Source organism: Oncorhynchus masou, chromosome 10 (genome assembly GCF_036934945.1).
Source record: "Oncorhynchus masou masou isolate Uvic2021 chromosome 10, UVic_Omas_1.1, whole genome shotgun sequence".
Taxonomy (NCBI): Eukaryota; Metazoa; Chordata; class Actinopteri; order Salmoniformes; family Salmonidae; genus Oncorhynchus; species Oncorhynchus masou.
This window is the reverse complement of record NC_088221.1, coordinates 39,435,315-39,451,801: the sequence shown is the minus strand read 5'-3', so window position 1 is coordinate 39,451,801 and position 16,487 is coordinate 39,435,315. Positions and strand designations below refer to the sequence as shown.

Here is a 16,487-nt window from a genome sequence, read left to right as displayed (position 1 = left end):
ATATTCCATAACCTCTACATAACGCAAAAACCACGTCGTAACACGTGCAAACATAAAATGATCACACTTGTGCAGGGGGGACTCGTCAGGACAGTTATGATGAAATTATAACTAATGCTTCATGAGTTTTATGTGATTGCAATTCGCAGCAATGTTGCACAATGTGCCAACTTTGACCCCTCTTTTTTTCTCCAATAGTACATTCTGGAATATGGGTGCCCAGGAACGAGCATTACAGTGACAAGTTCATTTTTTACACGATAAACTCACAAAAGAAAGTAATTTACCTTATGTATGTACATAGATAGCCCATTAATTTGAAATACAATACATATGATACAAAATGTTACTCAATTTCAGCAAATATAATTTATATTTCCCCTATGCAGGTTTTGGGGCGGACCAGTAAATTACCCGGATGCAAAAAGCCATGTGCAGTGCCGTCTCTGAAGTTCGATTCACCACACCTCTGGTCGTTCTTCTCAACTCTATAACGTTAATCACTCAGTTTCTTCCAGACGACCAAATCGTGCCAGCCTAAAATCTTTCAAACGACAAGTAAGTACTATTATGTCTTTATAAAACTCTGTAGCGCATCAGTCTAAACAGCATAATGAACTGTCTCAAACGTCATGCTTTTGCGAGCATCGTTAGTATTTTCAAGCCTCCATCCAGCAAGGACAGTCAAATAAGTAGCCATGCTCGTTTGGAATGGTAATTTACATCCTCATGTCCCTGAAAATCAGGCACTGGTAATCATGGCATCGCTACTTGTCGTTTCTCCAGTATTTTCCGTAAGTCTATCTATTTGCTAAGTTAAATTGGTAGTTAGCTAGCTAAGTAACATTACAGCTTTTGACGGTAGCTAGTTAACAATTTGCATTAGTTATGCAATTATTTTCACGTTCATTTTGATGTTGTCATGTGCTCTGATCTTAATTCAGTAATGACAGATAACGTCACCAATTGGGCTATCTGGCTAACATTGACTCATGCATATCCCTACAACATTTGGTCACCATCACAACTAGGCCTAATTCCCCAAAATTGCTAAACGTATCATTTTTCTCACTCCTAGTTATATACATCTACATACATGCGTGACAAATGAACGTAGTCCGTCTTGCCAATATTTTTTTTGTTTTAAATGCCTAACCAAAATCAATTAGGGCTTTCTAATAAATGGCTACCTCGGGCTGGTATCGGCTGCGATATAAATGTTGTATGTAGCATTATTTGACAAATAATGCTTGTGCTGGACATTTTTACGACAAGTACATTTTTTATTCGTTCAATATTCATTCATTGAGGTAAGGCATTTACTGCGCACTCTCCATACGCTGTGCGATTTTGACCTTGTGACGCATGACCTGCGCACACGTGGGGAGAATCAGGAAAAGACCGGTTCGAGACATTTCAGAAACGATGTCGCAAACGCCCCATCACAGAAATAAATAATTTACGATTCCGAATGAACGTCTCAGATCAATTTGTAATCGGAATACTTGTTCTCAGGACCTTGAGAAATGTGCAGTATGTTGACCTCAGCCCTTGATTTGGGTTATATAGACCAATAAATTCTGCCAACATGTAAGCTAATTTATGATAGCCTACTGTGACAGTTTATTCAGATTCCCTCCTTTTGACGTTTTCCCTTTTTAGACCATGTCCTGCTAAGTAAGATGGACATTTCTTTGTCTTTCTGCAAGACTTCAAACACATTTGCTTGTGGTCTTGCTCTGGGTTATGTCCTTGAGATTTTCAGGGGTATTTCATCATGGGAATGCTGTCATTCATTTGTTAATTATTCCCTGACAACTCTTGCTGTATCATGAAAGGCCAATAGGTTGTACTGTATAGCTTGTTTTGTCACATCCAGACATTGTCATTATGTGACATATGGGCTGGGGAGGGGGTAGAAGGAGTCTTTGGTATAATCCAGAAGATTCATTTGTTACAGCGCAAACATGGACTCCTGTTTGCTACTTTGAGATTTTACCAACAATTTTAAGTGCATATTAAAACAAGATAGCTGACATATTGCATTTTTTATTGGCTGCTCTGTGACTGAATGATTGGTAGTGTGGCCCTCTATAATTTTTCTCTATCTCCCCCTTCCAGAGATGCTGCGTCTACCCACGGTGATGAGACAGATGAGGCCAGTCTGCAGGGCCCTGGCCCCCCACCTCACCCGAGCCTATGCCAAGGACGTCAAGTTTGGAGCCGATGCTCGGGCCATGATGCTGAAGGGAGTGGATCTGCTGGCTGATGCTGTCGCCGTCACCATGGGTCCCAAGGTAGGAGGCGGGAATTGCTATGACTATACCTTCTGCTATATTGCGGTGCCAAATAAATGTATACAATTCTATACGATTTAAATTTCACCCAGGGGTGGGTTGTCTGTTATGTATAACCAATTCATTATTGTATCACTTTTTATTTGGGTTTTATTTCCACCGGAAGAACGGTCTTGTTCAGGCAGGAACAACTGAACACAAGTGTTTTGAGCTGTATCCTTTTCCGCATTCCTGCAGGGTCGCACAGTAATCATCGAGCAGAGCTGGGGCAGCCCCAAGGTGACCAAGGACGGCGTCACTGTAGCCAAGGCCATCGACCTGAAGTGCAAGTACCAGAACATCGGTGCCAAGCTGGTTCAGGATGTGGCCAACAACACAAACGAGGAAGCAGGAGATGGCACCACTACCGCCACCGTGCTGGCCAGAGCCATCGCTAAGGAGGGCTTTGACACCATTAGTAAAGGCGCTAACCCAGTGGAGATCCGTCGTGGCGTCATGCTGGCTGTGGAGACCGTCATTGCTGAACTGAAGAGGATGTCTAAGCCAGTCACCACACCTGAGGAGATTGCCCAGGTAACCAATTGTGTTAAGAATATGGATTGATCAAATAAGTCAATATTCATATCTATTCAATTGATAAAAATAATTATTTAATAGACGGATGCAATATTTATATTCTACTTTATATTAAGACATCCTTCTTGATGTTGAATGTAAAGTTTTCAATGCTCTGTTCTGTCTGCTAGGTGGCCACCATCTCTGCAAATGGAGACGTGGAGATCGGCACCATCATCTCCAACGCCATGAAAAAAGTGGGCCGCAAGGGAGTCATCACTGTCAAGGATGGCAAAACTCTGCATGATGAGCTTGAGATCATTGAGGGGCTGAAGTTCGACCGCGGATACATCTCACCTTACTTCATCAACACAGCCAAAGGTAAGGTCCCCTATCTGCCATGACCCCACCACCATGCCCAGCTATTTTGTGGCTTTAAGATTAAAAGAAACTCCAGCACACTGGTGATCTTGATGATCTACAGATTTAATGTATTTTTATGATGTTGATTCTCCACATTTGGCCATTTTTGGAGCTTCTACATAACATCTCTGTCCCTCAGGCCAGAAGTGTGAGTTTCAGGATGCCTATGTGTTGCTGAGTGAGAAGAAGATCTCTACTGTCCAGAGCATTGTCCCTGCCCTGGAATTGGCCAACCAGCACCGCAAACCTCTGGTCATCGTGGCTGAGGATGTGGACGGGGAGGCCCTCAGCACCCTGGTTCTCAACAGGTCAGTTCCCCTGTCCCTTTAGCACCCTGTGTCCCAGAGTAGCAGTTCTGATCTGGGATCAGTTTGGGATTTTGGATCATAATTATATGCACAGGGGGATCTGATCCTAGATGAGCAATCCTGCTCAGACGCTTTGTGAATACAGGCCCTTGTCCTCAGCAGGTCAGTCAGTGTCCTTAATTTAATCAGTAAACATCCTTGAGGTAAAGGGCCTGTTTTAAGGACCTTTCCCCTTCACATCAACACTGACTGAGCACCTGGGCCAATGGGACACAACCAGCTCACATGGCTGCACTACTAATATAGAACACTGAGATATATCACCAACATCATTCAGCTCTGGGTATTGATAACAGAAGAGTCAACCTCAAAATAAAGCTGTAGACAATTTTGCTATTCCTGCCCTCTGTGTAGATGCTGGATGATGTCAGTTTGGGTGTGTTCATTTAACCTCTACTCTGTCTTTAGGCTGAAGGTGGGACTACAAGTGGTGGCAGTCAAAGCCCCAGGCTTTGGAGACAACAGGAAGGCCCAGCTGCATGACATGGCCGTGGCCACCGGGGGCACTGTAAGCACACTTTACACTAATCATCACCGTAGGGCCTATACGGACATCAATCCATTTCTACTGTAAGAACACTTTACACTGTAACCACCCCAATTTATATCAGTCAATCACTACTTGAGAAAAGGAATAGGAAAAACAGGATAAGTTCAGTGCGGTTGTCATTCCCCCTGCACACAGAAACATGTCTTCTCCTATCTCTGTCTGTCGGCATCCCACAGCAGGCAGGGACACTTGGTCTGAGACACGTCTGCACTGGCATGATTCATCAATCAATGAATGTTGCATAGTCTTGCGTATCCCATGGTTAAGGGTTTAGCTCGGCACCCAATGGCCCTATTCTAATAATGGTGAAGTGCACCCTCTGTCCCCTCTTAAGATGGACACCATTTTTAAATATTTTATCAGGGCCAATGATTACCTGTTCAAATCCTGCCCTTCATTTACTGACATCCCTCCTTTCTCTTCCTTAGGTGTTTGGTGATGAGGCGGTGGGCATTGCTCTGGAGGACATCCAGGCACATGACTTTGGCCAGGTGGGCGAGGTGTCAGTGACCAAGGACGACACCATGCTGCTGAAGGGGAAGGGAGACACGGCATCCATCGAGAAGAGGCAGGCTCAGATCGCTGAGCAGCTGGAGAACACCACCAGCGATTACGAGAAGGAGAAGCTCAACGAAAGGCTGGCCAAGCTGTCTGACGGAGTGGCTGTGCTCAAGGTCAGAGGAGAAGAGGTCGGGGGCTGTATGGAGGGGATTGAAGAGAGAGGGAGAGAGCTTAAGAGGGATAGATGACAGTATAATTTCATTACATTTGTTTAGTCCTTTTAATGTCCCTGAATATTGTCACATTTTAGTCCTGGCTATTGAAATAAGCCTAGAATATACCCAATGGGCTGGCAATTCACATCTTTAAAAATAAACGTTCACTAAACTTCGAAATCAGTCAATCCGCCATCAACACAATGGGAAAATTATTTATTGAAATAGCATGGGTGATGGAGGAAAAACCATTTGAAGCCTTGTGGCGAACAATAATGCATGCGGTCTGGGCAGATGTGTGTGTGTGTGTGCTTCTGTAAGTTGTTGTTCGTTTGTATACGGAGCAAAAAAAACAAGGTAGGATGAGTTGACATTAGGAGATTCCTAATGTGAGACAGGATTTACATTTGAGTTGCTCCTGTATCCACCATGCATGAAAGAGTCACCCACTGACTGTTCTGTTTCAGGTGGGAGGAACGAGTGATGTGGAGGTGAATGAGAAGAAGGACCGTGTGACCGACGCCCTGAATGCCACCAGGGCCGCTGTGGAGGAGGGCATCGTGCCCGGGGGAGGCTGTGCCTTGCTGCGCTCAATCCCTGCCCTGGATGCCCTCGTGCCCATCAACTCTGACCAGAAGATTGGTAAGTAGAGTTCTTAATCTTTACCCAACTTGCCAATAGGCTCTCCTCTGGTCACATGGGAGTGGCGAGATATGTTCCATTTTCATTTCAAACTTTGACAGAAGTAATGTAGCTTAACTTGGTATATCGCTTCCTGTCTATAGGAATTGACATCATCAGACGAGCCCTGCGTGTGCCGGCCATGACAATTGCTAAGAACGCTGGTGTGGAGGGCTCTCTAGTGGTAGAGAAGATCCTTCAGGCCGCGGTGGAGATCGGCTACGATGCCATGGAAGGAGAGTACGTCAACATGGTAGAGAAGGGCATCATTGACCCCACCAAGGTATGGATGCTTTAGCTCGGCACTGCACTGTCATTTCGCTGTCATTCACCCAGCATACCAAAAATATAATAAAGACATGTTCATTTTAGTGATGGAAAATGTACAGAACTAATGTTGGCAAAGTTATATGAATGTTAATTCATACAAGATTGATTAGTTGCTGCAATAAGGTTTACGGTGTATGCTTTCACTAGACTGAAGTTGTGTAGACAGCAAATGGCTGCTAGTGATATTACAGGTTCTCTGCTGAAGTGCTCTTGCTCCCTCTCTTGGTGTATGTCTGTATTACAACAAGGACTGAGTCTGTCTCCCCCTACAGGTGGTGAGGACTGCACTAATGGATGCTGCAGGTGTCGCATCCCTTCTCTCCACTGCTGAGTGTGTGGTCACAGAGCTGCCCAAGGAGGAGAAGGAGGGTGGCATGCCAGGAGGTATGGGAGGTATGGGAGGTATGGGCGGTATGGGAGGTATGGGCGGTGGCATGTTCTAAGGCCCACCTCAAAGCGCTGTAAAAACTTAATGGCAGCGTGGGGCTAGGGGGCAAATTGTCCCTCCAACCCCCAGACTTGCCAAACGGCCATTCAGTTGAGTTTTGTTGGAGCTGCAAATGGATGAACCACACTACTTCTGCTGATTGTCTCCCCTCCACCCTCTGGAAGAACAGACTAGCCTGTCCTCGCTCAGCCTCTCTCCGTCCCTCTACCCAACCAGCCTGTCCTCGCTCAGCCTCTCTCCATCCCTCTACCTCTAACTGAGGCTCTGAGACCTCAGTCTGCCCCGATGACCCCTTCCATTTACCTCACTAATATGGCCGTCTCATCATCCATCAGCAACATGCAGAATATTCACTGTTTATGAAAGATGCGAATAATGCAATGCTGGTATTGATAAATTGTAATTTCTATCAAATGGAAGTAATGAAGCCTAACTTCTTGACGTTAAAGACGAGGCCGATTTTAATAAATGGCTAAACACAGGATAGCTATAGCTAGAAGGGGGTTTGCTGGAGAAAGGAAACTTGGCCAGACATGCTACTGTCAATTTGTCGTAACCTTTTGTTAGTTTTAGCGTTGTCCTGTTTCACCCAAGTAATGTTGGGAGGAACTGTAACCTTTTCAGTTGAGTTAATGAAAATAAAATTGCGGCGCATGAGCATTCCTTTGTCTGGTTTCAATACTCAAATATTCTAGAACTTCGGAACCAAAAGATTCATATCAGAATTCTATAGGATGGTTATTGTACATTAAGATAGCTGATTGTCTTTCTAGCAGAGGTTGACTGTAGGTTGGTTGGTCTAGTTACAGCAGTTTGGGCCAGTGAAGGTCCAAGCCACAAGTTAATGTGAAACCCATTGATGTCCTCATGACCGGATTTGTACTTACTGCTCAGATGTTTAGCCTACATTTACTGTGTTCAATCAGTACTATAAACAACCGTGCATTCAAGAAGTGTTGAGCTGTGTGTCCCCCCCCAGTACATTATTTCTTTGCAAATAACCAATCGTGATCATTTGACATGTTTTGTACAATGTAGACATTAATTTGTTTTTATTTAATAAAACCAAATGTTCTGAACAAGACCATTGTGCTTTCATGAACAAACACTTCACATATCTGATCATTTCATAGTACAATGCCAGACATACTGAACTGGAATTCTGGAAAAACGCAATAGTTAACATCACTTAGATGATCCACCCCAGAATGAAATTCCTGTCAATTTGGTGACTGTTTGTTAGGGCTCACCCATCCTGTTCCTGGACTACTACTGTCCTGTAGGTTCCCTCCAACCCTGATCTAGCACACCTGATTTCAGGAATCAGCTAGTTGGTAACCTGAATCGGGTCATTTAGAATTGTTTAGAGTGAATACCTACAGGTTAGCTCTCTGGGAACAAGGTTGGAGAGCCCAAGTCTACATTTTGAGCTCTCCTGGTTAAATATATAGTATTATTATCTTAGCTCATGTCTCTGGCAAGGTAACCTGTTGGTATGGTATTTTGTTACAGCATTTCTGTCCTTGAAATTGTTTCCTCTTGTGCATGTGGTTCTGTATTTGTCCAGCAGGAGTCATAACTTACTGTCAGTTCTATTACCTCTGACATGATTCCCTCGTCTATGGTCAACCAATCAGATGGCACAACACCGAAACAGACTTCCCATTAAATGTTCTGGAGTCTACATTAACTGTGCAACTAGAACTACACACAAACCACTTTTTTAATATAAAAATAGTTTATACATCTTCGCTCATTGAAACACCTCCATTTGCACTATAAAACAATCCCCAAAACATAGCAATTATAGTTGTGTCAGCACTTATCTGTGGTCTTAAAACAATATGTACATGTTATCTTAAATATCTTTATAGGAGTAGAATGCTTAAGGTTATAAAATATAAATATGATTCCACTAGGATCAGGTCCAAGGGTGTACACATAAGAGTGACATCTTTAAAAGGCTCTATGGTAAGATACCTCACTGTGACAGTATTCTGACTGGCAGACACAAGCAACCAACATGTTAACTTATTCCCTTCATAGTGCACTACTTTTGGTCAAATGTAGTGCATATAAACTACTTTTGACCAGAGCCCTACAGGTATATTGTATAGGAAATAGGGTGCCATTTGACAGGTTGGATGACACTGTACCCTGCCTCGCCAGTCTGGGCCCTTTTAAACAGTGGATATCTCTAGGGAAAAGTAGCTGCATTTAGAAAACTAAACACATATTGCACAAGTGCCATAACTGAACAACATGCCTCCCATGGTCATTGGAGAACAACGTGCTATATGGGATGCAGCAGAAATGTCCCCGGTAACATTGTTGCAACACAGCAGGTATGTGTAGGTAGGCACGGCAGTGTGTATACATCTGCTCGGCAGTGTTGCGACATTCCTTTAGGAAACGTCGATCTTCAAGTGCTCACACTTCATTAAAAAATGTACAAGCCGATCCTTTGATATCCCAGCCTCCATCTTATCCACATGACAACATAGCATTAGGCTACTTAAGCAATAAGGCCAGAGGAGGTGTGGTATATGGCCAATATACCAGTTAAGGGCTGTCCTTATGGACGACGCAAAGCGGAGTGCCTGGATACAGCCCTTAGCTGTGAAATTGGCCATATTCCACAGACCCCAGAGGTGCCTAATTGCAATTATAAACTGGGTAACTAGAGCAGTAAAATAAAATGTTTTTGTCATACCTGTGGTATACCACTGCCAAAGCAGCATACAGGGCTCGAACCACCCAGGTTATAATGTTAGTTACAGTAACGTAACGCACATGTCATATCTTGGATGGGCCTTCACAAACTGTTGGCCTGATCAGGACATAACACCAGTCCCTTTCCCCTGATCTCGCTACCATAGTATCTTACACACAGCCTTTCACTATAAAACAGACTTTATTTAAGCCTTAGTAGAAGAGTTTTTATATCTCCACAAGAGGGCTATTATGAGCCCTGTGCTCACCGCATGAGGAAAGCACTAAGCTCCGAGATGTGCCTACTGGCCAGACGTGCTGATGATTTCTTTGGGGTGAGGGGGCACCAGTAAGAGTCTATGGTGGTACATGGGGGGAGGGTATTTTGGGGGGGCAGGGAGGGGGACAGAATCTAGCCGCAAGCAGTTAATGGGTATAAAATCATTGGTTGTTTTCTGATGAGGCACTGCAGTGTTCAGGCATTTAACCTCCCCGTCCCTTCACTCCTCTCTCTCCCTGCCATGGCTGACTGTGTGTGTGTGTGTGTGCGCAGAGAGGATGAACCGTTGGGGCACGCTACGTGTGGTGCACCTCATGAAACATGAGCTCTCTGGGGATCATGGTCTGTGCTCCGTACAGTTTCCCAGCCCGCCTCTCAAACGCCGACACGTTCTGCTTCACCACCTCATCAAAGAAAACCGTGGCCAGCTGGGAATGCAGCAGGGAGCGGAATTCAAAAGAGATCTGGAGAGATGGAGAGTGGTTGAGAAAGTGATCTAGACATATGATCCTGTATACATGCATGTGTGCGAGAGAAGAAACAAAAAAAACATTAAGAAAACAGTGCCAAAGATAGTAGAGATGCATAGCTAACTCTTACGCAGACATGGGCACACATAAAATACACTAACCCAGATACCCACAGTGCAGTGTGTTGAGGTACTTACAGAGAAGTCAACCGTGCAGGTGCGAGGGTAGCCAGGGAGGCCAGGGCTGAAGCGCCACACCGTCTCCAGGTGGTTGAAGAGCTTACCGTCTGAACAGGCTGCCTGGGGGTCAACACAGCCACGGTCAGACTGCTGATATAACCACAGTGGCTGCATTCCAGGTCATCTTTATTAAAAAGGCCCACTGCGATATTCATATGATTGCTATATAATATTTATGTAGTTCCTGAGATGCTAAACACTTGCAACAGCAATTAAGACAAACAGGAACACATCCGGTGTCCATCTACTTCACAGCTGCTTATCTTAGATCTAACAAAGTACCCTCACTGCATATACAGTAGTGGTGGGAGTTACCAGCCGCTACTGCAGTGCCTTACCTTGACCAGGTGGGGGCGCACTGTGGTGACCAGCGAGGTGTAGTTTTCCACTACCGGGGGGAAGCCAACTGTCAGCTTGGCCTTACAGAACCCTGAGCGCCGGAACACCACATCAGACTTCTTACACCAGGGAACGAAGTGAAGGTAGTTCTCCACCCCAGCTACCACTTCATACATCTCCAACATAGAGTACCTGAGAGAGAGAGAGGAGGCCTGGGTCAACATCTCTTACAGAGGGAGGATAGTCCTCCAAACTCTGACCTTAAATTCTATTTGTAATGTAGGTGAAGGTCATCAACAGAAGAAGACTGTTACTTAACAGGGATGATTGACATTCTCTGCCCCCATGTCTCAACTTGCCCGGAAACTAACAGTCAGACTATTGCAATTTCCCAGCCAATTATTACATAACAGCCTGGCAAATAGCCTAGGACACAGAATGGGTTGCTTTTAATATAGCCCAGGACACAGAATGGGTTGCTTTTAATAGTGTAAAATTGAGTGATTATGACCTTCACTGGATATATGGATGTCAGAAGGTGAATTCACCAATTTGTAAGTTGCTCTGGATAAGAGCGTCTGCTAAATGACTTAAATGTAAATGTAAATATATGAGAGTCATTGGTGGGAGCAGGACAGACAATACATAGAGAAACCAGAGTATCTATATTCATTTCTAGGAGGCAGACTTGGGTTTAAATATTATTTTAAATAATTTCCAAATGGGCAACTTTGTCTGTGCTCCACTGAACTGTTGCAATAGAACTAATAGAGAACTCCTAAACCATGACCACCTGGCAAACCATGACCAACTGGCACTCCAGGCAGCCTAAAGCAGACATTCAAATGATTTGAAACAGTATTTGAACCCAGACATAGGCAGGTCTGATTTCAGGGAGGCACAGTGACTGACCCCATAACGCGTCTCTCAGAGTACTCCTTCCTCTTGTTGAAGGTGTCAGCCAGGTTGAAGAAGGAGCGGGTGGGGGCCACGATGACTGTGGACCTGGGCATGACCCCCAGGAGGGGTGGCACCCTCATCATCAGGATCCCACATGAGGAGAGATATCTGTTCCGAAACAAGGAGAGGTGAGTCAGAAAACAACATAAGGGCCAATCATTTGCCAGTTTTCCACACACATATCAGCGTCAAATTCACAATCATTTCTAAGTATCTAATTCCTATGTATGAACTGGCTGCATGACCGAATTCTCTGGACACCTCTTCCCGATAGCTGAACAACCAAACCGTCGGTGTACGTACGGGATTAGAAACGTTACGCTCGGCTGCTGCAGGGTGCCCTTTTAATAAAATTAGATCAAAGCGAACTATGTCAAGATCAATGGAAGTGGCCAATGGTTCATCAGAGCCTCAGGTCTCTGAGCTCATGTTCTCACACTGCAGACGTTTACAAAACCACCATGTGAAGGGACCAATACATCCACAGGGCAAAAAAAAAAACCAGTTAACAGGACATTTTCTGGTGAAAACAGGTAGTGTTGGTTTCTAAGATCAACTGCTTTGAATCCCTTTTCCACAAGCTACCAGTAACCAGAAATATGCAAAGTCAACCACAACATGCTTTGGCTATACTTGCAGAAATAAAACAAACTAAAAAAAATACAGTGAAAAGTCTAGGCATTTAATTAAAACTTTAAAAATCATAAATCAACTCAGTAGGTTTGGTGCTATACTATAATTTGTGCATGGTTAAAGAAACCTATAGCTTGGGTCTCCAAATTTCATCAAGTTATAAGGCCAGCATTTCATAAACTTCACTGTGGGAAAAGTGATGTTGATATTAGAGGTCGACCGATTATGATTTTTCAACGCCGATACCGATTATTGGAGGACCAAAAAAGCTGATATTTTTTGTTGTTGTAATAACGACAATTACAACAATACTGAATGAACACTTATTTTAAATTAATATAATACATCAATAAAATACATTTTTCCTCAAATAAATAATGAAACATGTTCAATTTGGTTTAAATAATGCAAAAACAAAGTGTTGGAGAAGAAAGTAAAAGTGCAATATGTGCCATGTAAAAAAAGCTAAGTTCCTTGCTCAGAACATGAGAACATATGAAAGTTGGTTCCTTTTAACATGAGACTTCAATATTCCAAGGTAAGAGGCTTTAGGTTGTAGTTAATATAGTATTTATAGGACTATTTCTCTATACCATTTGTATTTCATATACCTTTGACTATTGGATGTTCTTATAGGCACTATAGTATTGTCCCCCTCCTCACCCCTACCTGGGCTCGAACCAGGAACACATCGACAACAGCCACCCTCAAAGCATCGTTATCCATCGCTCCACAAAAGCCGCTGCAAGGGGAATAACTACTCAAAATCTAAAAGCAAGTGACGTTTGAAACAGTATTAGCGCACAACCCAGCTAACTAGCTAGCCATTTCACATTGGTTACACCAGCCATTAGGCTGATAGGCTTGCGAAGATGGGCATAAACAGCGCTGTGCTTGCGAAGAGCTGCTGGCAAAACGCACGAAAGTGCTGTTTGAATGAATGATTACGGGCCTGCTGCTGCTTAGTCAGACTGCTCTATCCAATCAGAATTAACATAATAACACACAGAAATACGAGCCTTTGGTCATTAATATGATCGAATCCAGAAACTATCATCTCGAAAACAAAATGTTTATTATTTCAGTGAAATACGGAACCGTTCTGTATTTTATCTAACGGGTGGCATCCAAGTCTAAATATTCTTGTTACATTGCACAACCTTCAATGTATGTCATAATTACGTAAAATTCTGGCAAATTAGTTCGCAATGAGCCAGGCAGCCCAAACAGGCAGCCCTGACTCTGCGTGCAATGAACGCAAGAGAAATGACAATTTCACCTGGTTAATATTGCCTGCTAAACTGGATTAGTGGTTATAACTAGTGATTATGATTGTTTTTTATAAGATACGTTTAATGCTAGCTAGCAATTTATCTTGGCTTCTACTGCATCCGCGCAACAGGCAGGCTACTCGTGGAGTGCAATGGTTTGAGCGTTGGACTAGTTAAATGTGCGGTTGCAAGATCGAAACCCCTGAGCTGACATGGTGAAAATCTGTCGTTTTGTCCCTGAACAAGGCAGTTAACCCACAGTTCCTAGGCAGTCATTGAAAATAAATGTGTTCTTAACTGACTTGCCTAGTTAAATAAAAGGTAAAAAATAAATTGTAAAAAAATTATCGGAAATCGGCATCCAAAAATATTGATTTCCGATTGTTATGAAAACTTGAAATCGGCCCTAATTAAATCGGCCATTCCGATTTTAATCGGTCGACTTCTAGTTGATATGCTTCAGTTTGCTGCCATATGACTGGTACCACATTTGTTTCCAGCAACAAAAAGGTAAAACAGATCTAAAACAATTGTCATTTACAAACCCCAAGTTGTAAATGACAGTACATGGAGAACGGTGTTATTTCTATCTGAAAGAATTAAGTGGAGGTTGTTCCACTTGGAACCGATAGGTCGCTCGACCTCATTCATCGTTTCATCACACGTAAAAGATGGTGGAATCAAGTCATGGTCAGAATTTGGCGTATCTCTTTGATCTCCACCCCCAAATAGCAGGTGTATAGTATGCTATTCTCATGCTTACGTTCAAGGTCAGTATAGGCAGAGAGAGAACAGTGCATAACAAAGGGAATTACGCTCCATTTACACCTGCTTAACTAGTGTTGATCTTCTCTATGTGACTAGCCTAATGAAAGGCTTGTCAGCTACAGAGGCTTGAAGCTGAGAAAGACACAGGGTCCTCCAGGTGTCACATTTTCAGTTCAGTAAGCAGTAAAGTGAACATACTGAATTCTGCACAGTGAGCACACCTGCTGCTGCCCCAGTGACAACTATTTCAGCGTAAAAATAAAAAAATAAAAACTTGCAAAGAGTGAGTCAGAAAATCCCTTTGAATCTCTGACTCAGAGGACAACCTCTCAACACACACCTAGGCCTATTCAAACAGTGGTTAAATTCCAATTGAAGACTATATGCACACCAATACACACAAGAAGCAGACAACTGACTCAAATGAAATGCTGTAAATCCCAAATAACTGAATAGTAGGAGCCGGTAGGATTATGGTGAAAGCCTGTTAGTTCCTTTCAACGCAATAGCTGCGTTGAAATAGCTGTGAGTGAGGGAGAGAGAGGCACAGTAGTGGAGAACATGCTTGTGGTGGCAGCTGTGTCCCTGACAGAAACAGATGATGGCCATCTGCCAGGTGCCAGCAGCTTAGACACTGCTGCACCTGGCTGGTGATTGCCACACGGGGACACAACGTACCTGGAGGTCAGCATTGGGGACAATGACTGATTGGACTACAGTAGTTATCACCACCAGCTTGGGTATTGTCACTTTGCTGCGTGATGTTATTTTGTGAAGCACTGCATGAGAAATAGAAAATTGTAAGTTCCACGAACTTCAATCCGTTTATGTTTTCAAGACACTGATAGTCAGATTAAGAGCACCTACTGAATTCGCCTACAGCGCAGATGTAGTGTGTTTTTGAATGGGAACTCCTAAGATTCAGTGCAATTGTTAACTATTTAGCAGTTTCCTAAAACATCCTCCTGGCGTAGTGAGGAATGCAACTAGGAGTTTGGTTTCATCACTCTAGGCAGTGCCTAAATCTCACCGACAGGGTCATTGCATTTTGGGTTCACCAGAACTCCATTCATTTCTGATGGAACCCTGCATTTGACTTTCTTCATTGCGTTGCAGTTGCAGAGCGTTCTCTGTGGTGCATACGTTGGATTTAGCAAACGCATGCGTCAAACTATATGCGTAGACGGTTTGACAGAAATAACAGAAAGTAAATGTTTAACTTTTGTTGCACACATATCCATATGATGCCGTGTACCATTTTGCAAAAGGACACTGTCCGTGTTATCATGCGTTAAGCCCCAGATAATGTCCAAAGACAGATTGCGTAACACAGGTAGCTGGATACATGGAAGTTTTCCAGACATCTCTAATAACTTCAGCCACTTAGCTAAGTGGATGAATGCCTTTGACATGTTAACCATTTCAGCCAGAGGCAGAGACAGCCAGGCACTGACTGATATCGGAGGTAGACAGTCGAGCCAACTAGAATTTTAATTGTAAACATGCCATAGATAAAATAACAATTTGTACAAACCTCAACGAACGTTACATATCAATGCTTCAAAGGAAACACCTTCGATTTTATAATTTAACTAGGCAAGTCAGTTAAGAACAAACTCTTATTTACAATGACTGCCTAGGAACAGTGGGTTAACTGCCTTGTTCAGAGGCAGAACGACAGATTTTTACCTTGTCAGCCTCAGGGATTTGATCTAGCAACCATTCAGTTACTAGTCCAATGCTCGAACCACTAGGCTAACTGGCGGTGTTCAGTTCGAGAACCAAATGAGAAATCGTCCTCCAAAGATTAAAAAGTGTGTGATTATAGATGTATTCTCATAACTCGCAACCCACCCACTGTGTCCCGAGTACCCATGAGTACCCCTGCCATAGCTGAAATTTAGCAATCAGGCAGCAGCCCTAATTAGTTGTCAAAACAGTTAGCTAAAATGACATGTTTGGTTAGTTATACAAATCTGTTAGATAACTTAAGTAAGCTAGCTAAAGTAGTCTGCTGAAGTTGAGACAGAAAAGCAGATTGACCGGCTGGACACAAAGCAGCTGAGGCAAACTAAACGAACAACCTGCTAGCGAACTTTAGCTTCATCGAGAAAAAATGCGAACTGTAGGTGGGCTAATGCTAGCAGTAACTTTACCATATTCAGGATTTACATTTGTACATAAAACATGAACAGCAGTTACCTTACGCCAATCCTTTTAGGTGTTTCTCGGCTGGCTGTGACGGGTAACTTTTTTATACATTCTAGTACGGCTCTCCTTAGTCCCCGCATTCCTCTCGCCATCTTCACTGCGATGATCGCTTCTCTCAGCCACTAGCTACCTCTCCCGCAGCCTATTCCTTCGTGGACGCGCCTTCTCTAACTAGCGCAATGATTGGAGAATAGTTATCTGTTAAGAGTTTTCATTGGTCACTGTATACATCCGTC

At 43.4% G+C, this 16,487-nt stretch overlaps 2 protein-coding genes across 2 annotated transcripts; one reads left to right on the top strand and one right to left on the bottom strand.

Moving 5' to 3' along the window:
- The first annotated feature begins 418 nt into the window (after window positions 1–418).
- LOC135547613 (60 kDa heat shock protein, mitochondrial-like) lies at window positions 419–7,452 on the top strand. Its single transcript, XM_064976767.1, has 10 exons — window positions 419–558; window positions 2,122–2,297; window positions 2,535–2,870; window positions 3,044–3,233; window positions 3,415–3,583; window positions 4,052–4,151; window positions 4,622–4,867; window positions 5,377–5,551; window positions 5,695–5,873; window positions 6,193–7,452. Exons 2-10 carry the CDS (start codon window positions 2,124–2,126, stop codon window positions 6,361–6,363), a joined length of 1,740 nt encoding a protein of 579 aa, XP_064832839.1. The 5' UTR covers window positions 419–558; window positions 2,122–2,123; the 3' UTR covers window positions 6,364–7,452.
- LOC135547615 (coenzyme Q-binding protein COQ10 homolog B, mitochondrial-like) lies at window positions 7,392–16,396 on the bottom strand. Its single transcript, XM_064976770.1, has 5 exons — window positions 16,243–16,396; window positions 11,321–11,476; window positions 10,408–10,600; window positions 10,028–10,129; window positions 7,392–9,824 (listed from the first exon to the last, which is right to left on the bottom strand). Exons 1-5 carry the CDS (start codon window positions 16,341–16,343, stop codon window positions 9,657–9,659), a joined length of 720 nt encoding a protein of 239 aa, XP_064832842.1. The 5' UTR covers window positions 16,344–16,396; the 3' UTR covers window positions 7,392–9,656.
- Window positions 16,397–16,487: the final 91 nt, after the last annotated feature.

Bases quoted from the DNA above. Each gene is read 5' to 3' on its own strand.
- LOC135547613 (XM_064976767.1), top strand. From the start codon at position 2,124: ATGCTGCGTCTACCCACGGTGATGAGACAGATGAGGCCAGTCTGCAGG. The intron at 2,298-2,534 runs GTAGGAGGCGGG...GCATTCCTGCAG, and splicing joins CCGTCACCATGGGTCCCAAG to GGTCGCACAGTAATCATCGA. The intron at 5,552-5,694 runs GTAAGTAGAGTT...TCCTGTCTATAG, and splicing joins CAACTCTGACCAGAAGATTG to GAATTGACATCATCAGACGA.
- LOC135547615 (XM_064976770.1), bottom strand. From the start codon at position 16,343: ATGGCGAGAGGAATGCGGGGACTAAGGAGAGCCGTACTAGAATGTATA. The intron at 10,601-11,320 runs GTCAGTCACTGT...TCTCTCTCTCAG, and splicing joins TCTGAGAGACGCGTTATGGG to GTACTCTATGTTGGAGATGT. The intron at 9,825-10,027 runs GTAAGTACCTCA...CCATCTCTCCAG, and splicing joins CCTGCACGGTTGACTTCTCT to ATCTCTTTTGAATTCCGCTC.